Source organism: Columba livia, chromosome 1 (assembly GCF_036013475.1).
Source record: "Columba livia isolate bColLiv1 breed racing homer chromosome 1, bColLiv1.pat.W.v2, whole genome shotgun sequence".
NCBI lineage: Eukaryota > Metazoa > Chordata > Aves > Columbiformes > Columbidae > Columba > Columba livia.
This window is the reverse complement of record NC_088602.1, coordinates 10,440,864-10,468,256: the sequence shown is the minus strand read 5'-3', so window position 1 is coordinate 10,468,256 and position 27,393 is coordinate 10,440,864. Positions and strand designations below refer to the sequence as shown.

At 39.5% G+C, this 27,393-nt stretch overlaps 1 protein-coding gene across 1 annotated transcript in view; it reads right to left on the bottom strand.

Moving 5' to 3' along the window:
- The window catches only part of TYR (tyrosinase), a 50,634-nt gene extending 29,347 nt beyond the window's left edge, over positions 1 to 21,287 (bottom strand). The window contains exons 1-2 of the mRNA XM_005512944.4: positions 20,262 to 21,287; positions 10,218 to 10,434 (exon numbers count right to left, since the gene is read on the bottom strand). Coding sequence (XP_005513001.3) covers positions 10,218 to 10,434; positions 20,262 to 21,104 — 1,060 coding nt within the window. The 5' untranslated portion in view covers positions 21,105 to 21,287. The remainder of the gene's footprint in view (positions 1 to 10,217; positions 10,435 to 20,261) is intronic.
- Positions 21,288 to 27,393: the final 6,106 nt, after the last annotated feature.

Below are 27,393 nucleotides of genomic sequence, written 5' to 3'. Positions count from 1 at the left end.
ACAAAGCTTACTTGTGACTTGTAAGGACTCCTAATGAAAGTCAGCTCAACCATCTGATCCATCTCTGGATTTTTCCAGAAGAATAAAAGCAGAAAAATTTGTTGTCCTCTCAGTCTATTTCTTAACCTATTGCTAGTTCTACTATTTAACCCACACTGCAAAACCTCTCTGCTCTCTCTCTTTGATTCGATTTGATTCCTGGAGATGTCTTGTTCTCACAGATTTTGTAAGCTGTAGGATGAGGGAGCATAATTGAGACATATTAAAACATCTTTACAACTTAATAATAATAAAAAAAAAGGGCTGTGAATGACATGTTTGTTGTGCTGATCCTCAGCATTTTCCCAGTATTGTTTCAGTTTATCAGGTCTGCAAGAGGGAGAAAATTCACAGAATCACAGAATGTTAGGGATTGCAAGGGACCTCAAAAGCTCATCCAGTCCAATCCCCCTGCCAGAGCAGGAACACCCAGATGAGGTTACACAGAAAGGTGTTCAGGCGGGTTTTGAATGTCTTCAGAGTAGGAGACTCCACAACCCCCCTGGGCAGCCTGTTCCAGTGTCTGTTACCCTCACTGAGAAGAAGTTTCTTCTTAAATTTAAGTGGGACCTCTTGGGTTCCAGTTTGAGCCCATTACCCCTTGTCCTACCATTGGTTGTCACTGAGAACAGCCTGGCTCCATCCTCGTGACATTCACCCTTTGTATATCTATAAACATTGACAAGGTTACCCCTCAGTCTCCTCTTCTCCAGACTAAAGAGCCCCAGCTCCCTCAGCCTTTCTTCATAAGGGAGATGCTTCACTCCATCATCTTTGTTGCCCTGCGCTGGACTCTCTCCAGCAGTTCCCTGTCGTTCTGGAACTGAGGAGCCCAGAACTGGACACAATATTCCAGATGTGGTCTCACCAGGGCAGAGTAGAGGGGAAGGAGAACCTCTCTGGGCCTACTAACCACACCACTTCTAACACACCCCAGGATGCCATTAGCCATCCTGGCCACAAGGGCACAGTGCTGGCTCATGGTCATCCTGCTGTCCACCAGAACCCCCAGGTCCCTTTCCCCTACATTGCTCTCAAAGAGGTCATTACCCAAACCTATACTAGAACCTGGGATTGTTCCTGCTCAGATGTAAGACTCTACACTTGCCCTTGTTATATTTCATTAAATTTTTCCCTGCCCAACTCTCCAGGATGCCCAGCTCTTCTCTTTGGGAAATGCCTCACGCATTTTGAAAACTTGCTTTATTTATTTATTTGGACCAAGAACTAGCATTTGAAAGAGGATCAGCAATATACTTTTAAAGTGAATCTCCCAACAGTCATTCTGCTTCATGCTATGAGTCACATCACAGGACAGTTTCTGACTTTGCAAGCTGAATTCCTTTTGGAGAAAATCTAAAATGTATCAGCCATCAGTGGGTATTCAGTTCACAGGAGTGAACCGGAGCTAGTGTCAAAGAACCCCTTCCATGTCAAAACCCACATGCATGACATGGAAATCAGGTCCTCAGCACCAACTGTTTCACTCTTTGCATTTGCTCCTCTTTGAGTCACACAAAGTATTAATTGAGATGTGGCTAGAGATGCCTTATGAATAGAGTCATATTCTGTGAACTTGGAAACTTGAGTTTTAGACCCCACTGGAACTCTGATCTGTGTGAAATGATTGCACTTTGTCATGCTAAATTCCCTCATCGGGCTTTGCATTTTCTGTTACTTCAAAGAAGGGAAAAGCATCTAGCATAAAACCACTGATAATTATAATAAGGGTAAAATCATAGCTGTGGCATCTAGGAACCAATATGACATAATAGCCATCCATTTTTCTAATTGTAATAGTATGGCAAAAAATTTGAGAAATTAAAGAGAAGTCAGAGTAGAAAAGATAATCGGTACAGCTGGAGAAGGCAGAGTTGACTTATGATGAAAATTGTAAGACTTCAGGGTGGAGTGAGTCTAGATTTAGGAGAGAAAGAGGAACATGCTAATGCCTAAGGATAACTGCAGGCTTTCAGTATATCAGATGTGGATCAGGATTACCAAAGATGCTGCATGGTGACGTAAACAGCAATGAGTTCTCAAAGGGAAAATCTTGGCCACTGAAATTTGCCTAATGGTGAATGCTGTGTTACCTAGCTGTCAATCAGGAGAGCAGAGTTAAATATTAACTATGAAGAATGATGTCCATTGACAGTCTGGCCAGAACTCACAGGAACTGATGGCAGCAATTTTGGCCTTCTTTGCTGATGGCCACAGCACATGATCATTGAGGTCAGCTGATATAGCAATACAAGGAAATTTCTGTGAATATTAACTGGAAAAGATCTATCTGTATGTAATTTTGAATCGACTCTTTCACTTATATTCAGCAGCATTATAAGTATGTTTAAGGGAAGATAAACTTATGCAGAATCTAGACAGATGTTTTATATCAGACTTTGGATGCTTCTTAACATTTCTCAATGGTCTGCAAACACTTGATCTAATCATTCATTATAAAAATATACAGAATATTCATTTTGGCTCTGGAAAACTTTTCATGGAACAACCGAACACAAGCAATTTATCTTAATAATCAAAATCACTGTAACTGGGACAGCTTTAGCAACCCCACCCTCCAGCTCCCAGTTAATTGAGGTGCATTCAGTCAGTGTCAAAGGTGACTTCATATCTAACCATGCACATGAGAAGTTCTAATATCTGATTTCTAGTTATGATAACTCCATATAAATAGTAAAGTTAGCAGGAATAAAACCACAGTGTGGCATCATTCTATTTTATTAACCTGGGTCTTATTATTTTCTCTCAGACTTTTAAAAATACTTCGGTAGAATCAGCTATTCAGGATGACGTACTGTGAAAAGGGGCAGAGCCAAGTAAAAAGAATATGTGAAAACATGAGGAGTTTTGCAGAGTACAGAAAATTTTGGTGAGGTGGCTGCAGCATTTACATCACCTCTACAGCAAATGTGAGGCTGGAGATCTACAGGTGCAGGGATCTGAAATAAGAGCTCTCCACCTCCAGAAAGGGGAACTCCATTTCCTCCACCTGCCTTCCCCATGCTGTGCCTTCCTCTCCTAAGCATTAACTGCCCCTCATCAATCCTTCTGTGAGCTGATCTAAACTAATCTGGAGTGTGGGATGTCAGTATTTTTCCAGGCTACTGAGATACAGTACCTCATGTAAGGGTATGATGAAAATCAGTGTTGGTACCAAAAAAGGAGGGAGAATGCCTGGCTGTTTGATGGAGGAGGTTGCATAGAGAAACAGAACTCTCCCTGATAGCAGCGTGCTGTTAAATCATCAGGCCTGCATAGGAAGCTGTAGCTATCAGACTTCCTTTTAAACCCTCATTTAATTACCATGCATTAGAAATAGCCATCAGGGCATACATCACTGAAGTGAATGGAAGTTCTACCAGTGATTTCAATAAGAGAAAACTCACATTTTCAAGAGATTGTAAACCTAATTCTGCTCCTGCTCAGAGCACTGTAAATCAGCAACAGTAATTCAGTGGATTTGAAGTAGCTTCACTGAAGCCAAGCCAAATTAAATCAGATAGGTATTTAGCCCCAAGTTTTCTATAGGAGGAGCTAAAGATACCTCTCAAAATTAAGGCTGCTTGACAGTTTCTAGGATTATAAAAGAGTATTGAATTATATTAACTGCAAATTTTACAATCTAATAAAGAGGACCACAGAAGCCCATGTACAATCACTCAAGTGCAAAGCTTTATATTTTGAAAGCAGGTACTGTTTTCCTCAGTTGCTCATTTGCCACTAAGAGCTGCAAGGACAGTGAGCAGAGGGAGTCCTGAGCTCAGAGAGCATTAGCAGCCTTCAGTGCTACAGGAATGGAGGAATCACCTCAACAAGCCTATCTCCTCTGATTGTTTTAGTGCACTGCTTAACATCTGTGGCACCCCTAACATCACTGACATATTCATAACAGTTTTGCAGGCGTTGCTTTTTTTTTTTTTTTAACTGAAAAACTGTATTGCAAAGAAGTTATTGTAATATTGTAATATTGTAATATTGTACAACTTTATAGACCAGTGGTTAAGACAGAAGGGACTTTAAAGGTCAAATTCTGCTTTGTATGTTGTGTTTTGAGGGGATCTAGTGCACCCTTGATAAGTTTGCAGACAACACCAAGTTGGGTGAAAGTGTTGATTTGCTCAAGGGTAGGAGGGCACTACAGAGGGATCTGGACTGTCTGGATCATTGGGCTGAGGCCACTTGTAGAGGTTCAACAAGGCCAAGGGCCAGGTCCTGCACCTGGGTCACAACAACCCCAGGCAATGCTACAGGCTTGGGGAAGAGTGGCTGGAAATCTGCCTTGAGGAAAAAGACCTGGGGGTGTTGATTGACAGCCAACTGAATATGAGCCAGTGTGTTCCCAGGTGGCCAAAAAGACCAACAGCATCCTGGCTTGTTTCAGAAATAATGTGGTCAGCAGGACCAGGGCAGTGATCATCTGAATGTACTCAGTACCGATGGGGCTACACCTTGAAGCCTGCGTTCAGTTTTGGGCCCCTCACTACAAGAAAGACCTTGAGGTGCTGGAGAGAGTTCAGAGAAGGGAACAAAGCTGGGGAAGGGTCTAGAGAACAAGTCTGATGAGGAAGAGCAGAGGGAGCTGGGGCTGTTTAACCTGGAGAAAAGGAGCCTGAGGGGAGACCTTATTGCTGTCTACAACTACGTGAAAGGAGGTTTTAGTGAGGTGGGGGTTGGTCTCTTTTCCCAAGTGACAAGAGGAAATGGTCTGAAGTTGCACCGGAGGAAGGTTAGACTCAGTATGTGGAAAATTTTCTTCATGGAAAGTGTTGTCAATCATAGGAACAGGCTGCCCATGGAAGTGGTGGAGTCACCATCTCTGAAGGTTTCAAAAAGACATGTAGATGTGGTGCTTATAGACATGGTTTAGTGGTGGACTTGGCAGTGTTACGTTAACAGTTGGACTTGACAATCCTAAAGGTCTTTTCCAACCGAACTTATTCTTTGATCCTATGTCTGAGTCCAACTGGGTGATAAACTTATTCCCACTCTCCCTGAGGATGATTTTTTCTTTAATAAGGATTTCACATTTCACAGAAGGTCAGTTCAGATATAAGTATTTACTATAAAATAAGAAAGAAGATACAGATATGAGAATTTTAAAGCCATACCCTTGCTGGTCTTTGAAGTTAGTGATGTTATTCTGGCTTATGTTTGTGGAGTTTTTCTGCCACTGGCAATCTCACAATAAATTTTTCAGGGTTCAATCTTTCATATTTTATCAAGCTATATTATCACTGTAATCTCTTTAGAGTGAGGTAGCTGCAAGATCTGCAGAATTTGGCCTAGGGGACTGTAGTAAATGAACATTTGTGACTATGTAATTTAGACCATGTCACTATCTAGTATTTTTCTTAAAATGACTCTTGCAGAGCTTCACTGTGGTCTGGGCTGAACAGTTTTTCTAGTTCTCTGGTGATGACCCTCTGCAACTTGTCAGCCCTTTCACAGTGCGCAGAGGTTGAGAGTTTGAGCAGACTGAGAAATATTGGCTGTAGGCTAAAACTTTTTTAATTAGAATTTTTCTGTTGGCAAACTTCATTTTGAGAAATCATTTTTCACTAGCTATATGGATCACAGTGAAAATACTGAGAAAAAATTTGCAGATGGAAATCTCTCATTTCAGAAAAAAGGGAAAATGTCCTATTAGAATGAAATTACATTTTGAAGTGTTTGATGTTTTATTCCATTATTTCATGACAGAACAACAGTAACAATACATAATTGTGATAGACAGTGGAATGCTATGACATGGCTTGACTTGATACCATGTGTCATGAGTTAATTCAAGAATAATGAAAGGCATATAGAGTTTTAGAATTTTTCTAAAATGTTACTTTGTCACTTTGTGCAAAACTTGGGAGACACTGGTTTTCGTTTGAGGTTTCCATGAATAAAATAATTACAAAAGTGGAATTTGCTCATAAAGAAAAAAGAGATTCTACATTGTTCAGCCAATTCTTTTCCTAAGGAGATAGTATTCAAGGTGTTACACAAAAACTGAACTGCATGAAGATGAAAACCAACTATTTCATTTCCAGCCAGCTAATCCACTTCTGATCTCACCTGCTCCTTATAAATGAGACTGACTTTTTGTTGTCTTCTTGTGTCCATGTAGTGTTTAGTGAAGCCAACATTATCGCCCAGTTAGAGCCACTATTCAAAAAATCCTATTTAAAATAATTGCTTTCACTTCAAGGAGAAATGTGCAAACTGTTTTTAACATGTTGCTTTTCAGTCAAAGCAGAAACTAGCCTGTTCCAGAGTGAGAGGGGCTCAGCTTCAGGGCGTGTTGTTTTATTGAATAATATTGATCATTGCTGTTTATCATTGTTGTGGTTACTCTTCAGTGATATAAGTTCGGTCTCTATAGAAGCATTTTCTATTAGTCAAACATGGATTCAGCCTGTGTTGTTGGTGTCTGCTTATAGCGATGCTGATATAATACCTACCCTTTCAAAGGGTAAAGAGATTTTGTCTTCATTCTAGTACACCCAAGCATGGAAGAGCATAAAATTTTGCCCAGAAGTAGTTCTTCTATGTGATTTATTCTTCCAAGTGATCACAGTTGTTTTCCATTAGAGAACTAAAATTGAGGAGTAAATCTCACATTGGTGTGAATCAGAAACTACTTCATTACTGTCACTGGTTTGGTTCTGGTTATCTTTTGTATATCTAGAGTAACCCCAGTAAAGTCAAGGAACTTACTTTGGATTTACTTTGGATCTAAAAGAGATTAGAATATGACCCGAGGTGTATTTGCACAAACTTGTGTAAGCAAGTAAAGAAGTATTCAAAAGTTTTTTCTTAGAAAAAGAAGTATATGTTAGGAACTATAGAGTGTTAGCAGGTTTGTGAGGATGCCATTGTACAGTAAAGCTACTTTAAAAACTTTCCATCATATTTTCCATTACCCATGTATTCTTGGCTTTGCATTGCAGTGCACTGTCTTGTTAGCTAAATAAATTAGTTGACAGAAACATAAGTGTTCCTGCAGTATAAAGATGAGTGTAGAAATAATTCAGGTTAAAAAATAAAATATCCTCAAGGAAAAAAAAAAAAGAAAAGAAAAAGATGTTTCAGAATAACACTATGGATGATGGAATAAGCTCCATCTCCATAGTAATATTGATAAATGCCTACTGAACTATATCTGGCTCGCATTTAGACAGATTCCTCACCAAAAAAGCCACTTATCATGGAATGCTGTGGACAGTTTCAGTCTGGTGATCTCTGGCTCTAATGAAATGTTCTTATGGAAAGAAAGGTAACATCACTCTGTTGACCTTTACTCTCCTCCATACCAGCTCCTGCATGCTGTAGATCTCCTTTAGCTAGGTTATAAAAGCTAGACAACAGTATAGGACCTGGTAATTGCCCAGGGAGTTGGATTATGAGCAAACATTTGCTTCCTTAACAGGATTTCCCCTAGAGAGGATCTAATGTTATGTGGGTGATGGTTTTTTTTTGTTTGTTTGTTTGTTTGTGTTTGTTTTTATTTTGTTTGTTTGTTGGGTTTTGTTTGTTTCTTGTTTTGTTTTGTTTTTTGTCTACAGAGCTTCTAAGGAGGGGACATTCATTGCCTTAGTCTTACTCTGTCTTTTCCTCACTTACTCTGTCTTTTCCTCACTGTGCTACAGATCCCCAGGATAGCTCTACATGGATCCTAGGACTTGTGAAGGTCCACCTTAACTCCCAGGAGAAAAGGAACTGCTTAGTCTCTTTTCTTGCCTTTTAGAATCACATAGGAGGGATCCTATGGATGCTCTGAAAGGGCTGTGGTGCTTGTCAGGGAGGGTACATCTGGATGGACTGATAAAACAGACATGCTCTGCCCCTGTGTTTAGCTAGCTGGATGTGTCCAGAAGCCATGCAGCACTATGACCAAGAGAATATATGCTGCTTCTGTAGCTACCTAAGCTGTATGGCTTCTGAATAATATCTAACTTGCATATATCCTCAACAACATTTATTTTTTTTCCCCAGCATACTGGAAGAACTATCTAAATCATACAAAATCCATTAGAATCTATTGGTGGCAAACATGACATGCCTTGTGTGGCATTTGTAGGGCTCTAAATGACCACAGTGATGGGCTGAATCTTCATAACCTCAGTTGGGTGGAAGGTGAACAGTCTTCAGCTTCTGAAGAGTTGTTAAGAGAACAAAAGAACTCACTTGGCGCAAAATTTGATCCAGAAGAGCTACTTTCACATGCAGTTACATTGCTATTACTCATATTAAAGCTTGACGCGCTTCAAGTGCGATTGGCAGATGACACTATGGTATTAAGAAACACCAACCGTGACTGTGCTTGCCAGCCATGAAATTAATGTGACAAAGAGACAGCAATATAGATTTTGATAGGTTAATCAGACAAAAACCTATTCTGATTTTAGAGATAAATTAATTTCTTCCAGGCTCCTTGAGAACCACAGGTGCCTTCCTGATCACTGTGAAATTATGTCGAATATTTATGTTGCCTTTTTTTCAAATAACTACTGTTATTTTCAGTAGAAAAATGTATCCATTTGTATCAAATCGGTATACTTGATCTATGACTCCGTTTAGCTGTCAGTTTAGACCTGGCATCGACAAAAAGTGAGTTTTGCCCTTTCTCTGCAAGTACTCAGTGAATTATTGTTACTTAATGAGCAGTCATGATACTGAAATTTAAGTTTTGTAAATGAGCAGTTCACTTTGACTCTGCTTCACAGTAAACCCATATGTGACTGTATAAATTTGTATAACTTTGTTTACAATACGAGCCATGTGATGGTAGACCCTTATTATTTTATTACTTGTTTACTTCTGTTGCCTTTTATCTACTCTTCCAATTCCATCCTTTGCATCTATTCACTTAGTCTATGGAGACAAATGTAAGCAAACCTCTACTCAGTTAAGTCACTTTTTTCTTTCCCATACTTTATGTGTTTTCTGTTTTCAAAGACAGAAAGCACAGCTGTGTCCAGAGCTAGAGTCACAGAATCACAGAGTAGTTTCGGTTGGAAGGGACCTTCAAACCTCATCCAGTCTAACGCCTGCCATAAGCAGGAACATCTTCACCCAGATCAGGTTGCTCAGAGCCCTGTGCAGCCTGGCCTGGGATGTCTCTAGGGATGGGGCATCCACCACCTCTCTGGGCCAGTGTCTCCAATCAGTTAATGTAGTTAATGTCTGGATTCTTTATTGGCTTCAGCAGAGAAATTCCACTGTTTGTTTTGTTTTTTGTTTTGTTTTTGTTTTTTTTCTTCCCCAGTGAAATCTTTATGGCGTTCCACACTGCTTTAAGAGGAATACTGAGTATATTAACAGCTTAGTTTCTTATCCTCACACCAATTCCTGCATCACATTGTTTTGGCCCTTGCAAAGTTCCACGCAAGCAAAAAATCTTGGGGGACATCAATAAAAGTACATCCCATTTGATTCAGCTGTTACATGATACTGCAACAATATTTATTGCTAGATACATAATGTGCTATCCTTGTTTATTAGCAATTCAATAATATTCAAAAGAGACTGGTTAGATAGTTAATTAAGAATAACTGTTCCTTTTAGCAAGGAACCCTTGCTTATTATCAAATTAGAAACATTCAAACAGGTTGGATAGTTAGGTAATTAATATAAATAACAAAATCTTTTTGGAAAAGATACTAAGGGTCACTTTTGAGGTATAACTCAGTCCCTGCTCTTTAGATTTTGGGGAGAAGACTACTATTGAGTTCATAGTAGGCCTGTAGACATAACATGCCATCTGGCAGCATCCTCTTTCTCCTTTGCTGTCTATCCTGGCCTCTGAGAGACAGTGGATTCCAAGGCAAACCTGTAAGCCACAGGAATCTGTTTACAATCATGTTTGAGTAGATTATTAGATGATCTCTTTTTTATGCAGTGCTACATTTATTTGCTATGCCTGGCACTGACTATAGCAGCAAACAAAATGTCTCTAATAAATGGATTTACCATCTGATCTAGTCTACACTTTCTATTTTCTTATAAGATGCCTTTAATGTGGTTCTTTCTGTCTGTTGCTATTACAGGAAAAAGCATAACTGTGATGTTTGGTGAGATTAGCTCGAACTGTTCAGGATTGAAGGACTCTAACCCCAGAGAAGACCAGTTTACAGATGGAAAGAGCATAATAGAATAAAACATATTACCTTCCAAAGTATTTCGAAAACTGTAATTTGCCATTTTATCCATGGGTTCAGATTCATACTGAGTCAGCGATAGGCAAAATTCAACTTCAGCTGAAGATGGGAGCCTTGGGGTCCTTGATTTATCATTGTTCCCAGGATTTCGCAGTATAGGCCCTTCACTTGTGGCATTGCATAAAGTCTGTTGGCTGTTGTACTCTTCAGATCGAGTGCAAATTACCTGTATAAAACACCTTATGTTAGCAGAGTCACATTTGTTAACAAAAGAGGTAATTCAATTATTTTCTTTTAAAGGAACAAAGAAAATGTACAATGTAATATGTTTGTTGCAAAACCATATATTAATTTTAAAATGTTCTGTGTGTGATTTTAATATAAAATGGGTTATTTTGTAGAAGACACCTCTCTACTACAGTACATCTTTTGAAATAGTACACTAGTCTCTATCTGAAACTACCCATGTCGACTAAAGCATCAGTTCTCATTTATGTCCTTGAAAACTCACTGAGGCTAAATTCAGTGTCACCTACCAATGCAGCAGGACACAAATGGAGTTAAATCTGCTACTGCAGTTGCTAAATGGAGGTTTTTCCGCTTCAACAGACTGCTGAACAAAGCCATAATCACAGATTTTTCTCACCACACAGTAAAAGGGGGAATTGTTAACTTAGAATATGAAAAAGAAATAGTTTATTCTGAAAATATCTGTCTGTGCTTTGTCAGAATAAATGGGCACTTAGTTTAACCATGTCTTGAGGATGCTGCCTGTACAAAATGGGAAAAGACACTGCTTTACTTCAGAGGAATGTTGTGGGGATGAACATATATCACAAGCTGAGATACCATCATGAAACATTTTGGGAAAGGACCTCAAACAGACAGATGGACACAGATATTAAATACTGTCAGAAACCAGCATCATTTATATGAACGTTCTGGACTCACAAGCAAAGTCTGGCTACCATGGCATAACAAGTCATTACTTGTCAGATGAGCTATAGAAGCTGCCAGTCCAGTTTGAGACTCCTGAAAGAGCGAGGTAGTTCAAGCTAATTTTAGCTGAGTCAAACTCCTTCACATTTGCCGTGGGTTAAAAGTGCCCATGCAGACTGTGTCACTAAAGTGCTGCTCAGTATCTTTTTAAGCCACAATAACTCGTTTGCTGCCTAAAGACGTGGGTGCTTTGATGATCATGAGCTTCTGTAGTAGGTCTCACTGAAACTCCTACTTGGCCAGAGAAATTATGAGAACGAGAGGGAGATTTTTTGTTCATATTCTGGTACAGTAAACCTACAGGGAGTTAGTACAAGCACTAACTCATATTTCTGCTTTATATTCAGGAACCTGTCTGACATGTAGTCAGGATAGAAGATGGAGAGAAATATAATGACACAATGACCAGTAGATCAGAGTAGAGGGTTTGGTGTGTGTGTGTATAGTGGTACAGCTGATGGATCTACGAAAACAAGACAGAGCAAAAGTGTCTCAAAACTTCCAGGAGTTGTCTTGTATCCCTTTCAGGTGAGGTTGAGGCTCTGAACCAAAACTGTTTATTGTTGTAGTGGTGGTTTTCTTTGTTTTGGTTGGTTGCTTTTTGTTATTGCTGTTTTGGTTTTGTTGTTGTTGTTGTTGTTGTTGTTTTCTGAAAAAACACCAAAATAGATAGAACTCCAAGCCAACAGAGGGCCCTTCAAAATACACTGTAGCTAGCAGGTAATCAGCATGGTTAATAAGAACTTTGTGTAGAGAAGAAACAGGTCTCATTATTGTGTGAAGTATCACAGAAGAAAACACATAACACTGAAACCTCCAGATTTCTTTCATCCTGGAGACATATTTGTATTTCATGGACCAAAAGAATGAATGACAACGTGAGTGAAAACAATCATCTCTGCTGTGAATGGGATGGAAGAACACTGAATTCTATCTAATGAAGGAAGTGAGTGTGAAATTAATTTCACCAGCACTTGCTGTGTACAAATTGCCAGACTGAAGCAACACTTCAGGACAACCTCTGCAGGCAATAGAGAGAGAAGTATCTCCTGAGTGTGATTCAGCCCTCCTAAGCCAGATGTCTGGTAAGTGAGATGTACTCACCTCTAGGGGTGCCTAACTCAGTCCATTGACTTAGTCAATGAAAGAAAATTTATAAAAAAATCAATGCAGAAACTGTCTACAGGCTGCAGTTAGCAAGGGAAACAAAATTAGGAGTGTTCAACTTAATGCTTTGCTTCTGCATTAGGATGGAATGAATCGCACCCTGGAGGCACGGATGTGCCTCTGAAGTGCCTAAAGACAGAGCCAAAGGCAAGTTACTTTGCTGCCTAACTAACTTTTGAACGAGTGGAAGGAGTTGAGATGAATCCTTTTCTAAGTGATTTGACCATAAATTCACAGAAAATGTGTGGCAGAGCTGGTGATATAACCTAGATGTCTTAAGAATCTGGAGTTCTTAGGTGATAAATTTCCTATGAATATGAATCTCATGAATAAATTATTCTTTTGTTTTGAGGAGATAAGAAAGCTTATCAAAGAAATTTATCCTTAGAGACTGTTCTATTAGCTGCAATCTGCCCTAGTCTATTAAACTATGAAGGTGCCCTTGGAGGTTGGAGGTAGTTGTCCAGTAGAGAGTTTCATATGCATCTTCTCCCCAGAAGCTCACTGAGTGGGTCAGGATTGTGCCTCTAAGAAGGGCCAAGGTCAGGACTGTCTCTAAGAAGTCCCTTTTAAGAATCTTCGTTGAGATGGGAGAGGTAGTGACAGGGAAAGACCTACAGGTGTAAACATAAAGGGTACCTGCAGTGCTGTTTTTATGATTGTTTTGTGTTAGTGAGAGAGTTTATTCCCATTAGAAGGAAAAAAAAGGGGGATGATTCAGGCTGAGGGCGATGCTTTAGTAATTTATTTGCCTAAAAATGCACAGCCCTATGTCCCTAGAAGTGCATTAGAGAAGAACACCCATTTCTCAGTTGGCACTTGGCTCAGAAAATACATACACGTGGATTTTCTGTTCAGCTCTGTTTCCTATGAACCTTCTCTAGGTCCACATCTTCTTTTGGTTTCCCTGCTCTGCCCTCTCTTATCTTTTCATCCTCTCCATATTGCCCTGGGGATATAGCCTTGTTGGGTCCTAAAGATGAAGCACGTGCTGCCTTCAAGACCGGCTTGCTTTTCAGATATCCAGACAGGGAGTCTTCAAGCATGAGCTTGAACATATCTAAATAAAGAAACGTTTCCCCTTTGCTATGTTTATCTATTTCAGTGGGATTCAATACGACTATTAATGTTGTGAGACTTATAAATTGTTAGAGTGCTATTTGTTTTTTCCAGTTATGTCTCAGTGTAGCCCTCATTTACTGTCTGAGTACCAGAATTCAACCTAAAAAGAAGCCAGATGGTACCTGGTAACTCATGGTCAAGACATGCCAACATAAGGGGCAGGGATGAAAATGCTACCTGTGACCTTCTGCTACTATTTGTTCTGAGTTAAAAATTAAAGTCTGGCTATAAAATTAGCCAATATGCTTTTCAAAAAGGTGTAACTTAGGTAATATAAATTATGGGTCTATCCTGAAACTGTAATTTGCTGTTTTATCAGTCATGTGATGTGTAAGTGGAAACAGAACATAGGCCAGTTAAATGGTTCTTTCTGTATGTAATCTGCATAAAACACACTCAAAATAGGTCACATCATTGCCTTCTTTTCATTCAGCAGGAGGACTTTCTACTAGGCGCATGCTGTTTCAACACAAGATTTTTTGTTTTCTTTTCAGAATAGTCCTGAGCAAATTTCTCAGTTCACGCTGGACAAAGCTTCATATTCAAACTGCACCCAGTGCCTGCTCTCCTGCATCTGTAAATTCACTGGCTCCACAGAAATTGTCAGGAAGATACTCCGAGGAAAAGCTTATGTAAGTATTAATTTTAGCAGAGCAATTGCCAGTAGATGGCAGTCCAGAATACACAGCATCGCTCCTGGACCTCTTAGCATCCAGCGAAAAATAAATCCCTTCGTGCACTGCAGTTGAAATCTTTAGCACAGCTCTTTGTATCATTTCTTAGAAAACAGACTGTAAGTGTGCAGAAGCATTGCTGCTGTCTCACACCTTTTCACAAATGGGAAAGCCTTTCTTCTTTTAGTTTGCAGCTGCTTGCACAGACCAGCCCCCATGCCTAAATAAAGTGGATTGCATTACGAGAGTCTTTAGTCATTTGTCTGTTATTTTAAAATGCAAAGCTTTGGGGGTTTTGGTGACAAATTCTTTGTGATTGCTTTGGTCTTATTAGATCTGCACTCACAGGGGCACGCAATAGAAGTAATATATACCTAAACACTTGGAAAGAGGTGCTTTTGTATGTTATTGAAATAGCTGCTCACCAACAAAGTGATCTGAAGTTCCTCAGTTCGATGGGGAGGTACAGCCACTCAATGAGTTAATCCTCACCTCTGCTCCCTTCAGACCTGGTCCCTTGCTCTGCTCCTCTTCTGACCCCACGTAGCAGGAGCCCACCCCCATCCAGAACCTATATCAGCACGTTTTCATAGTGTTATTCTCCAGGTTAAAACAGCCTAAAAGAACCACTTCAGACTACAGCCAGGGAAACCACATGCCTTGCTTCTCCATATTGCCCATGCCAGCTCTCCCAAGGGGGTCATGTGGGAACTTCCTGGCTCCTTGATACATCCTCATGTTTCCATTTGTTCTACATGAAGTCCGGACTACTGAACTGGAGCCTTGGGTCCCACTACATGGCCAAAAGAGATTTTGCACTGATTCATTGCCTTTCTCTGTCTTTCTCCAATTATTCTCACATCCTTGCTTGGGAACAGCATTAAAGTACAGCCCTCACACCAGATTTTAAAACATTTGGCAATTGTAAAGAGGTTTAATTTTTACTTTTTTTGGATGCATTGGGGCTTGTCATAATCTAATCCTAATTAAGTGACATCCAGAAACTATTTTCTCACCAAACTGAGAAAATTCAAGGAAATCCCCAAATAACCCACAACAGAACAAAGCGTACTTTGGGACCTTGCTTTTATAGACAGAATTTAAAAGGTGCTCTATCTATAGTGGACCAAAAGGTTTTTAAGAAGTTGTGCATATTTGTACCTGGTTCTTCATGTATTCCTGAATATTAGCAGGAAAGGTAAAATAGGCAGAAGACTGAATAAAGAGAAGAAAATTTGGAAAGCAAAGCTTCAAAGAAATTCTGAGAAACATCTTTGAGCAAGGATAAGGTCATTAATTATCTTTCTGTGTATGCATTAACTGGAGGAGCTGTGAAACTCCAGCTAAAAGCGAATGAGACAAACATGAAGTGACAGCACTGAAACAAACCCAGAGCCTTCAAGGTATTTTCTCAGCCTTCAGTAAAAGCTGGCTGAGTTTCATCTCTTTGCTCAGGGGCAGCCCAGAACTGAGGGGTAACATACACCCCATTCAGCACCTTAAAATGGTGTTGGAATGGAGTAGGAAACTCTATTTTCAATTACTGCTGAAATATTCCTGCTCTCGGGCTGTCTCTGTGCTGTTGTGTTGTTAGCGTTGCTGTCTCCATGTCTACTGCAAATTCACATCTCTATAGATAGGCTTCCTTCTCTGGTGAATTATTAACACAATCCAATGTTTAATGAAATTCCTTAGCTATTAATTTATACACCTCTGAAGATGTTTATCTTTTACACTGCATGACTCCTGAGAAAGCAGAGCTATATACTAGAGAGCAGCCCAGCAACATCTCTGCTGTCACCCACTCATGATCCCATGGAAGAAGGGGTATCACTTTGAGGTAACAGTGACACAAAGTTACTGAGGATACTGGAGTGGCTGCTCCTGCTGTGCACAGATCCTGATTTCCTCAGGCTGTGGTACTGAGATGTGACATAGGGAGAACATTTCAAATTTATAATCCATGTAAGCATATCATTAGGAGACCAGTCTTGATAGACTCCAATTTTACAGTTACCATTTGGGCTATTGATGTTTTTGTTTGTTTGTTTCAATTTACTAAAGCACCAAAATCTATTAAGTTGCGATAAAAAATAAAGTAACTGAGTTCACGAGATACACAGGCATCCACAAGCAGATGCATGTAAGTCTTTGACTGATTTAAGAATCTGAACTGTTGGCTTCTGGTGTTTGTATTTTTGAAAATTTCTTGCAGTGTTTAAAGGTGCACAGAAAATACTGCTCCAAATGATTTCAGACTATCCAGCTAACAATACAGATCCCCGATAAACTGTGCTTAAAATTAAATGTGTCTGAGTAGCTACATTTTATATTTCTTATGAAGTCATATGTTCAGGTAATGATTCTAAAGTACCGTCATTATCAGTTCAGGAGCATTATATGCATTTTCTATTTGTGTAACTTGTTTCTCTTTTTCAGTAGCTTTGCATTTGTGAAAGTGACACAGAATGAAGTGCTGAGGGAAATTCTTGGTGCTTGCAACAAAGAACTGGCTGCAGGCTTACACCAGCACATCTGAGAGCAGACAGCTCTCCACGTTATGCAATTCTCTCATGTCACTCTTCTTTTAGGAGAGACAAAATACAGGGGACTAAAGTTGGTGGTATAGCCTGCTTGCCACAATTACAAGACTAAAACAGCACTTACATTCTCCTGCTTTATTTTCTTCATCATCTGTCTAGCACGCTGTGGGAATCTCCAAATTCTAATGTTAACTACGAGCAGAAAGATTCTGCTTTTATTTGCAGAAGGCTTTTTATGCATTTGTAACTCCACTGATTTTAGTTATTTCTCCAAACTAGCTTTGGTGTGGAGGAGAGCAGAATTTCACCTAAGTGAGGCGTGATAATATTTTTTTTTAGCAAATCTATTTTCTTGAGTTATAGAAACGGGCACTAAAATAAAAAGCTCTCAAAATGTCATGGAAGGTCTCGGTTTCCCATATAGCTTTTTTTTAAGTCAATATAGAATTACAAAAATTGGTAAAGCATTAGTAGGTTTCATGCAGTCCTAATTCTGAATATAATGCTTGAATCATCACAAACAAGTAACTGAAAACATGAGAAAATCCTTCCCACCTACCCTAAAACATGAGCCAAGCAAACAAATAAAAACACTGAAGATTCCTGATAGCCTTGCTGGCAAAAACAGAGGTGAGAATCAGAAGTTTCACTTAGATGATAAAGATGGGAAAAATGTAGACAGATAATTCACTCAGCTAAGTGATGACAGCAGCTTGTTGGAGAAAAAGTAAGGCAAAAGCAAGAATTTCAGCATGTATTCATGGATATCCATGTTGCCATGGCAACTTCTCAATGGAATAAAGTCTTTTCTCCTTTCTTTAGGGATTTAAAAAAAAAAAAAAAGAGAGATGCTGTTCTGCAAATAGGCACTTCCCCCCCCCCCCCCCCCTTTTTTTTTTTTTAATAAATCTATAACTATTTATGAACATACTGGGCTTTGGAAAGAGAATTAAACTTCTAAAGAGGACACCATATTATGGAATATTATCCAAAAGGTTTCTCTCACCCTCTTTTTATTTTGAGTGTTTATTAAAAGCCTAAATTCCTTTACATTTCTGGATTTTTTTTTTAATTTTTTTTTTTTTTTTATCTTGTGTGTTTAGCTACAGGGCTTGGATAATCATCATATTCTGCAGCAGATCTGTGGCTGTTTTCCGATTCCAGATAAGGCTATTTTTGTTTCCCTTTGATTTTCTGGAGTGAGATTCTCAATTCTTACTTTGTGCTACTTGAAGGAACTGTATTTACTGTTATTCCATCATAAGCAACTGTTTGGATTCAAGGCTAATAAAGAAATATCACTTTGTATTGTATCTTCATCCTAAACCACTGACTGAAAATGCAGATCTGTTCAATCTTTCATTCTTTCTCTAGATAAGACAGCAGAGATATACATAGATAGAAGATGTTAAAGAGGAATAATACCTCTTGAAGATAAAGTTATTTTGGAAATTTTGATGAGTGTGTAAACGTCCAGAAGCAGCTGAAAAATATAAGTGATAAGGACCCATTTGCAGAAATTGCTTGGAAAACTTCAGCATACACTGACATTGAATGTGTTCTAAATATAGCAGATTTTTTATTGTCGCGCCTATTGAATTATACATAAATACCTGTTAAAACAACTTGTTTCATAAAAAATGTATTTCTTTTCAGAATATATTTGTGGGAATTGACCTTAAATGAGAAGCTATAAACCTGACCGTATCTTAAATATATTAATTGCTACTCAAAAATTTTCTGGGTACTTATTAACAGGATGGAAAAATTTTAATAATCTGCATATCATTAATAATAGTTCTGAAAATATAAGCTAAACATAACTGTCTGACCCCTCCAGGTATTTTAGAAAATTCTGCTAACAACTTGCTGATTCTTTTGTACTAACTGCCTCCTGCTACCTCGGTGATCTTATCCAATATACTGTATTGATAGCTCCACTTGACACAAGTAACCAGTGCAATTTTAGTTTCATTTAATCCACTTTAACACTTGTGCCATTTTCACATAACTCTTTATTCAGCTCAGTGCAGAACAGCTACAGATCCACTTCATTCTGGTAATACAGTCTAATTAAGTTAGTAGAGTTCATCCAGATTAATACTGTTAGAAATGAGCAGAATCTTAGAAAATGGGATGAAATTACATGTTTGTAGCAATGTTTATTTTGTGGGTATGCTTACACTAGTAAATTAAAATGTGGTCAGGAAATTTCTTTGCTATTGAGGCCAAATAGCATGAAATAATCCATTTCTATGCCGGTAAAGTCACCTTAACTTCCCAAACAGGGTGGCAGTATGCAGGCATTCTCCTGAGAATGGTCCCTGAAAACTACTTGTTTGGGAGAGAACTAGACAATGCATACAAAATGTATGCCAGAGAATCTCCTAAAATAGATCTGATACAGTACCTGGGAATGCTTGAATTTACAGGTATATACACAGTTTATATTATTCAAAGGGCACAAATCAAGACTAAACTCAATACAACCAGCCCAGTAAGCCCAGGTAGTTGCTGGTTTATAATGCCAGATTTCACAGAGCTGCTGCAGCTTGTATCTCTTTCACTTTCCATCAAATCACTGAAACTGCCCAGCCTGCATTAGGGCTGTTGCTACAGAAATATACAGAACAAAAATGGATTTACACCACCATAATCACAGACTTCAGAGCCAGAAGTGACTGCTGCTATTGTCAGGATGGAGTGTGTTTGCAGAAGCCAATAGACCTTGGTCACTGTGTTTTAGATGACGTGGTAGTAATGAGGAAGACATAAAAAAAGTCTAGAAGCTCTCAGTGTTACAACACCACAACATAGTTCAGCTATATAAAAGCATGTCAGCTATGTAAATATGTAAATTTACTTTGGTTTACAGGGTAATTTGCAGTGCTTTTAATTGGCAGGAATAGCTACTGAGTATACTTCTTGGTTCCTTCAAGCGACAGAGATTAATTTTGTATTTCTTTTGAAATACTAATGTGAATTACACATCTGGTTCTTCTGTGCTCTAAAGAATTATTTTATTTGTTTGTTTGTTTTAAAGACAAAAACAGACTAGCTTAATTCAGTAGTTTTCAACTCTTGAATGGAGGAATGCACTGGGAGAGAAGTAACATGTCTGAAAAATCTCTGCTTCTATTGCCACAATTCAGTTACCAATAGTCTTGCAATGGTTGTGTGCTTGCAATTTGTGTACATAAATCTTGCTTTTTCTCACCTGAATGCTCCAACAGACCCAAGCCTGTTTAGCCTGCTAAAGGCCGTGTTTGGACACAAATGTGTAACTTTCCTCCTTCCACCTTAACTTTAGGTTCTTAATTAAGCAGCCTAAATCCTACAGTCAGAGACAGAAGAGACAAAGAGACAAACAGCTCTAAATGACTATCAAGTCCATATAAAATCCAGTTTTCTCTCTGGTAGTGCTTACTTCATCTCCAGGAATGTCTAAGGAAATGCAGTATGGCTAATTGCCCAGCTTGTGCACCTCACTTAAGTGCCTGAAGTCAGGCAGGATAATTCCCTTCCCCTTCCCCTTGGCCTGTCCTTACCTGCCACGAGGAGAAGAATGATGCTGGGCTGAGTAGATTAGGGTTGGTGGGGTGTCTGCCGCCCATGTATTCATCAGTGCAGACCACACAGTCTTCTGCATCTCGCCAGTCCCAGTAGGGGATGGTGAAGTTCTCATCTCCTGTTATCTTCTGGATCTCACGTTCCCACATCAGCAGAAAGACCCGATGCCAAGGCAGAAAACCAGGGGCTTCATGGGCAAAATCAATGTCCCGCCACACATTGGACCCACCTAAGAGTGTGTCTCGAGAGGCATAATAATGCATCCATACAAAGAGATCGTACACGTTGATGTTTCTGAACATGGGATTGGAGCCATTTTTCATCTGAGTATAAGTGCCAGTAGCAATAACATAGTCCTGGCTAGGAATGTTCTTTGCCAAATTAAGGTAGGCAAGAAACTTGTTCTTCTCAGTGGTGGAGAGCTGAAAGATATTTCTTCTTGTTCTCAGTCGCCTTTCAGTGCAGTTGAGTCCTGAGAAACCAAACTTGCACTCCCCACAGTTGAATCCCATGAAGTTGCCTTCGCATTTACATGTTCGGTTGTAAAATACAGAGGGCCAGTCCTCTCTGTCATCCACTCCTGAGAAAGGGAACTGTGGTCCCAGTGGAGCCTGAGAGAGAAGGATGTTCTGGCAGGACCCTCTGTTGGAAAGCTCCCCACAAGGGGACCCATCTCCATCCCAGAGGGGACAGCACTCTTTCCTCAGCAAGTTCTGTGTGTTTGCACAGACTCTGGGGAATTGTCCGGTGGACGGCTGAAGGATGACTAGCAGAAAACCCATGGCAAAGAGAAACATCCTCACAGAGCAGCAGGAGAGCATCAACGTTACGCTTCAGTGCATGGAGCACTCTCTCTGACCCCTCCAAAGTCCTGAGTGTGAAAGAAATTCCTTCCCTCCACCAGGAATGCTTCACTGATGACTTCTGCTACAGTGCACCCTCCAGTGCACCCCCATTCCTACCCTGGATGCATTTACACACAGAATACTCTTCAGGGTTAATCTGATTATCACATGTTCTGGGTGAAAAGCAAGTGACTTTTTTCCCCACCTCCTACATGTTTCAAAATACAGGCAATTATTATAAACTTTCGTCTTCTGCCTAGCACATGATTGCTTTCCTCTGGCAATTCAAGAGGAAGTAAAATTAAAATTTGGACACAGAAACAATTGTCAGCTCTTTGAATTCTTTCTTTTAAATATGATTCAGAGTAAATGGTTTAAAAAAAGACACAGAAGAGTTAAATAAGAACAGTGAACCTAAAAATGAGAAAATACACAGTTTGGTGGTACAGTTTTTAAGAGGAAGCAAACATAAAATGTGGTCAGTTTAAGTGTGAACAAATGATAGAACCAGAGTAAATGGTTTGGCCTGGCACTTTTATATTTCAGTGTAAGCTACCTGTCTTGGGTCACCATCCAGCAAAGTAACTTCACAAGGGAAGAGATAAACTTTTCAGAAAAAAATAATTCCTTTTTCTTCTAGAATACATAGCCCTTTGAAAGTTAATGACATACTGAAATTTGCACCCACATCTTCTCTGAAGTTTTGTGGAGAATACAGGCAATCTGCCAACAGATTTTCAGAAAGCACTTCAAGCAGTCATCTCTGGACTTGAAAAACAAACCTCAGCTCCGTTTTTTCTGCCATCAGACAGTTTGCAAACACCATGTTCTTTACTCAACAAGTTACTGGGGAGCCTCCAGACTATGCGTGCCTTTCTTCTTATACATTAGTCTGATCAGTGCTAATAGAGTTCTATGGACGGCATTTACATCCTTTGAAGTTGCCCCTTGAAGCAAAGGGACGGCAGTTATTTTATAGCTGGTCAAATTGCACATGACTTATCCACAGTTTTCTTCAGCTAGCACTGTTATTACTAAGAATGGTTTTGTAGTGAATTATTTCCTTATGCTATGGGAGAATCCCAGCAGTGTAGGAACAACATATAGGCAGAGGAAGCAAGAACTTTGCTGTGAAATGATGCCTTTTGCTGGCATCAGCAGGTCATCACATGACTGTGCTGAGGAGCACGAGGTGCCTTAATCCTGGCGGCTTCTACGCGTCAGGTATTCCAGGAGATTATCCCCGAGTCCCACTGCCAGGGAGCCTGTGATGGGGGAGCTTGGAGAAAGAGCTGCAAAGGAAAAAGAGTTGCTTTTTCAGAAAGTATTTTTAACCACAGGCTGATGATCACTACTGCTTGATTGATTCTCCTGCTTTCCATGCTAGGTTTGTAAACCAGGTTTAATCATAGAAATGTTTCTTGTTTGATTTTATTTTCTCTGTATCTGGTTGTTTGGGAAGCCTTTGCAATTTATTTCATTTACTGTTCCTCCCATGAAATATAGTTCAAAACTACATAGGGAAGCTGCAGGGATTGGGAAAGGCTTGCGGTACAGACTCATAGTGAACCAGAAAAGTCCTCAAGTATATATTTAGACAAATGGTCATACACACAAATACATTTAATGTTCTAATATTATATTCAAATGAGATTTTATGTTCAACATTAAAAAATATGAATCCAAGCCTTGACAGTTGTCATGTGACAAGTTTCTGAAGCAGCTGGTTAACAGAAGACTCCTCTGTGAAATGGTATGAATGAGAAACTCTGGATGAGGAGTGTGACTGAGGATCAGCACACACTCTTCTTGACCTACTATTGATCAGAGTCCTGTTTTGAATAACTGTCAGTGATTCAGATACTATTTGAGAAATCAACCTTTTCATATATCAACAACCATAAGCATTAAACAAGTAATAAAACGTGTTCCTGTTTCCATGTGTGACTGTAGCGTCACCAAAACATGAGACAGGCATTCCTTACATGCTTCATTTGGGCAAAATTTTCTTCGCTAAAAGACCTCATGGGACTTTCCCCCTCTCTTGTGCTTCAACTCAGCACTCTTTATTTCATTGTTCATCTAACAAAGCGATCATATCTGCATGGAGTTTGTGCATGAGTTGAATTTAGTCTTTTTGACTGAGAACACTTTCCCGTGCATTCTGCCAGTGGGTTGGCATAATCTTGCTATATGCTCTTAAAGACCCATTTCTCACACCTGGATCCTCACATCTGAATATAGGTCAAGACTTATTCATTTAAGGTCTGCAAATGCTAGGTGGACAATAAGATCAGCACGGCTAAGGAAAACCACTTTCTTTATCCAAGAACAGGAAAGATGAGGATTTGGTGGCCACATGCAAATTTACTTGATTCCAGAGCATAAATGACCAGTAATCACTTCACAGTTGCATCTCATAGAGGCAACATTCAACAACAAATCAGCATGGGGCTCTGCCTCATGTCCCTAAATCTCAACTCCACCTCAAGGTTTGCAACTGGATTAGTTAAAGTATTGGTCTGGTAGAGTAACACAGTAATGACAGCATTTAAAATAAAACTTACATTTTCATTACGAGGTCCTTAAGGGCTTTATAAAGACATCAGTAGTTATTGGAAGGGAAAACCCCAGACACAAAGTAGTGAGATATCTCCCTGAAGTTCACATACTGACTTGCTTGTGGCCTTAGGATCAGATTTTCAGCACCATGCTGCAATGGTAAACCATGTACACAGCCTGCTGCTTTCTGATATGGTTATGGACAAAAAAAAAAGCGACATTCCAAATAGAAAACCATGGCATTGAATAGGGGTTCGTATTACCTCATAAAAGTAACTCTTGGTCTCCTCAGATCTGACTGGGCTGATCTTCAAAAGATTATTTCTTCCTTTTGGAAGATGTTACAGAAAATTTCAGTTCTGGGATGCTGATACTGAAGTAATCAAAGTTTCAAGTAATATTAGTGGGTTTAAAAAAATTCTGGTAGCTGGATAACACCAAGAAGAAAGTATCTCTCAATATTTCTTGTTAGAACTTTTTAGGAATTCTGTGGGGATTTCGAGGTCCAGTTATCTGTGTTGAGTGGAGAAAAAAATGAAACCTGGGATGGTAAAGTGGAAAAGAATGTTATTGCAATTATTTTAAAAGTGAAGTGTGGAACTCTAAAGAAAAAAAGTCTGGATAGAAAAAGTTGGTGCCACTCAGTTCCAGTGGAACAAAAAAATTGACAAGAGAAAAAGTGAAAAAAATACATGGTTATTTGAGATGGATAAGTACAAAGACCTTTTGACAATGAGAGAGCACTGAAAAAATTGAAGGGAAGACAATCTGTTAACCAGCCAGGAAATGCATTCTGACAAACCATTTGGGTTCAGATTGTGCTCTCTCTGATCCTTACGTGCTACTTGCTGTTCAGCATCAGCATCCTTATGCACTGCACAAAGCACCTGGTTTCAGGTGTTTTCCTGAGCTCCTGCTGAGCTCGCATTTCACATAGCAGAAGGACAAAGCATCACTGTTTTCCCTTGCCCCATGACCCATGTGCCAGATGGAGCTATCAGACTCCTCAGCGGTTTGCCAGTGAACCAAATTTGGCTCCTAGCCTCCAGGAGGAAGAAAACAGGAGTGGATGTAGGATGTTGACACGTCATAGATACTATTTTGTGGTCAGAATGGAAAATCTCTCTCCTGGTTACTAATAAAAGGGGAGGATTAATTTAGGAAGTGTCCTGCTTATCATTAAAATCCATGAAGCATCTATGTCTTTAAACATTATAGAAGGAAGAGGAAAATATTCGATTTCTATTTATAATCAACGTTTTATCCTTAGATGGGAAAGAAAATCAAGTTCCTGTTTAGAAAGAATTCTATTAAGTTCATTCCTACTAATAAAAGCTTTTTACTAAGAAGCAGATTAGAAATTCCCAGAAGCTTTTTTGTCTAGGCTGAAGACTTCCACACCTTTTGGTATGATATTTAAAGATAAGGTTTAAAAATGCTGTTAGATGTACTAAAGTAGCACAGTTCCAGGCTGAAAAATTTTTTTGAATGCTGTATTTAATCAACTTTTAACTCAGAAGCAGCATACCTAATCTGTAGTCCACACAGCTGATGGTCTGATATAAGCAACCATGGGCACATTCAGCCATGAGTAGGATGTTGGGCCCCCAATCTGAAGTTCAGTACAAGTTTCAATTAATGTTGGCTTGTGCAGCAGTTCGAAGCTCTCCTGTCACCCCAGCCAGCCTTAGCCCTGAACTCTTGCAGAAAGAATTCACAGGTGCGGTTGGTTTCCCAGGCTAAAATTGTGTTCTCATGGTTATGGATAACAATCTTTGCTTTGGTGAATCAATTCCCTTCCTGATCCTAATGTAACCTGGTCCATTCATAAATCTCCAGTCCTGGCATTCTTGAATCAGTCAAAGGACGCTGCTACAGTTTTATGGGTTTTGTACTGCATGTAAAGAGGAGCAATACCTGTTATAGCAAAAACATAAAGGTGTGAACAGATAACACTTGATCAGTTACAAATCCTGCTGGAACAAAGTTAGCCTATCCATTTTAACAACATTGAACCAGTGAGTTTTGATGGATCGGTGCTTATATTATGAGGCCATGTTATTTTTGACCTGATATTGGGAGCCATAAAGACAGACTTAGTGCACCAGAAAACAGATATTGAAACTGGTCTAAAAACATAGGCTAAATATTACAGGCAACACCTAGGAGCATGAAAAAGTCATTGATCTGCAGTCCAAAGCAAGAAAGAAGAGGCACTGATGCAATCAGAGCAATGAAAGTATGCAAGCAGCAGCAAAAGACAAAAGGCAGTTTTATCTTGTGTCCTGGCTTTGGCTCAGATAGAGTTAATTTTCTTCCTAGTAGCTGATATAGTGCTGTGTTTTTGATTTAGTATAAGAATAATGTTGATAATACACTGATGTTTTGGTTGTTGCTATGTAGTCAATGGCTTTTCAGTGTCTCACACAGTTCCAGGTGCACAAGAACCTAGGAGGCAACACAGCCAGGACAACAGATCCAAACTGGCCAAAGGGATATTCCATACCATATGATGTCATGCTCAGTATATATTTAGGGCGAAGATTATATTAAAGTAGTTACCGACTTATCCATCTACAATCTGAATGATTTGGGTTTTTACTGCAAGTGACACAATACCTATCTGATGTCTATCAGTCTTGATGACAGAAGAACATCTTAGGGGGATGCTGAAGCAATAATTTCTGTAGTTCTATTACACTCATCCTATGATTCACATCTGCTTTCAGGTATTTGCTGAAAGGAAGCCTGGCTTCTGGCTTTTGGGATAAGGCTGAACAGAGTAGAAATTTCGGTAAATGGGTCTGAATTCTTTCTTATCACCTTTCAGAGGAAAAGTACCATATAATATTTTACTACTGTGTGGCTGATATGTGAATTTGGCCTTGATAGCAGTCTAGGACTAGGTTTAACTAGGTGGATAATAGTGTGCTGGTTGGGGAAATCCCTGTCTCATCTAACAGCTCCCTGAGACTGAAAGCACGTAAAGTTTTTCAGCAACCTGCAAGGAAACCATTCATAGTTTTTTGCTAGGTTAATGTTCTGTTCATTTTCCAAGGGGAACTGGCATGCTCAGGGATCAGACAAGTACTCTAACTCATGCAAAATGAGTGGTGACAACAATTATGGGAGAAGCAAGGCCAGTCTTTGCTCTGTTGAAGACCTCTTGGACTGTCACCCATTTTGCAAAGCTGTGTCCTGAGTCCTTGTGGCAGGTACCCCACAGCTGTGTCTCAATCAACTGCAGAGTCTTACTCCTGTATTTAAAAACCTACAACCTTCCTCCTTTCCAGTGTCCTCTGATAAACCTAACTCCCTGCAGCATGACTGGAAGGGGTGGACCTTCCTCCGGAGCTGCCCACTGTGTTTGGTTCCTCTTCAGAAACAGCTGTGTCTAATGAGTGCCTCTAGGCCCTTCTCACAGACTTGTCCTGCTCCATTTATCCAGCTCTGTAGACACAGAAGATTAATAACAACTCCTAGTAGCTGCCTGTAGGTTTTCTGTGTGTGAATGCTTTGGAAAACAGATAATCAAATAGTGTATTAAAAAACATGAGAGTGACATTTAACACCGAGTGGGTCTCAGAAGATTCTGATGGTAAGGCAAACACGGCTTTGCAGTGTCAAAAACTAAATTTGGAAAAGGAATGAATGAGTCAGTTTGGACAGGTGTGTGTATATAAACCAGCTGTGACCCTCTGAG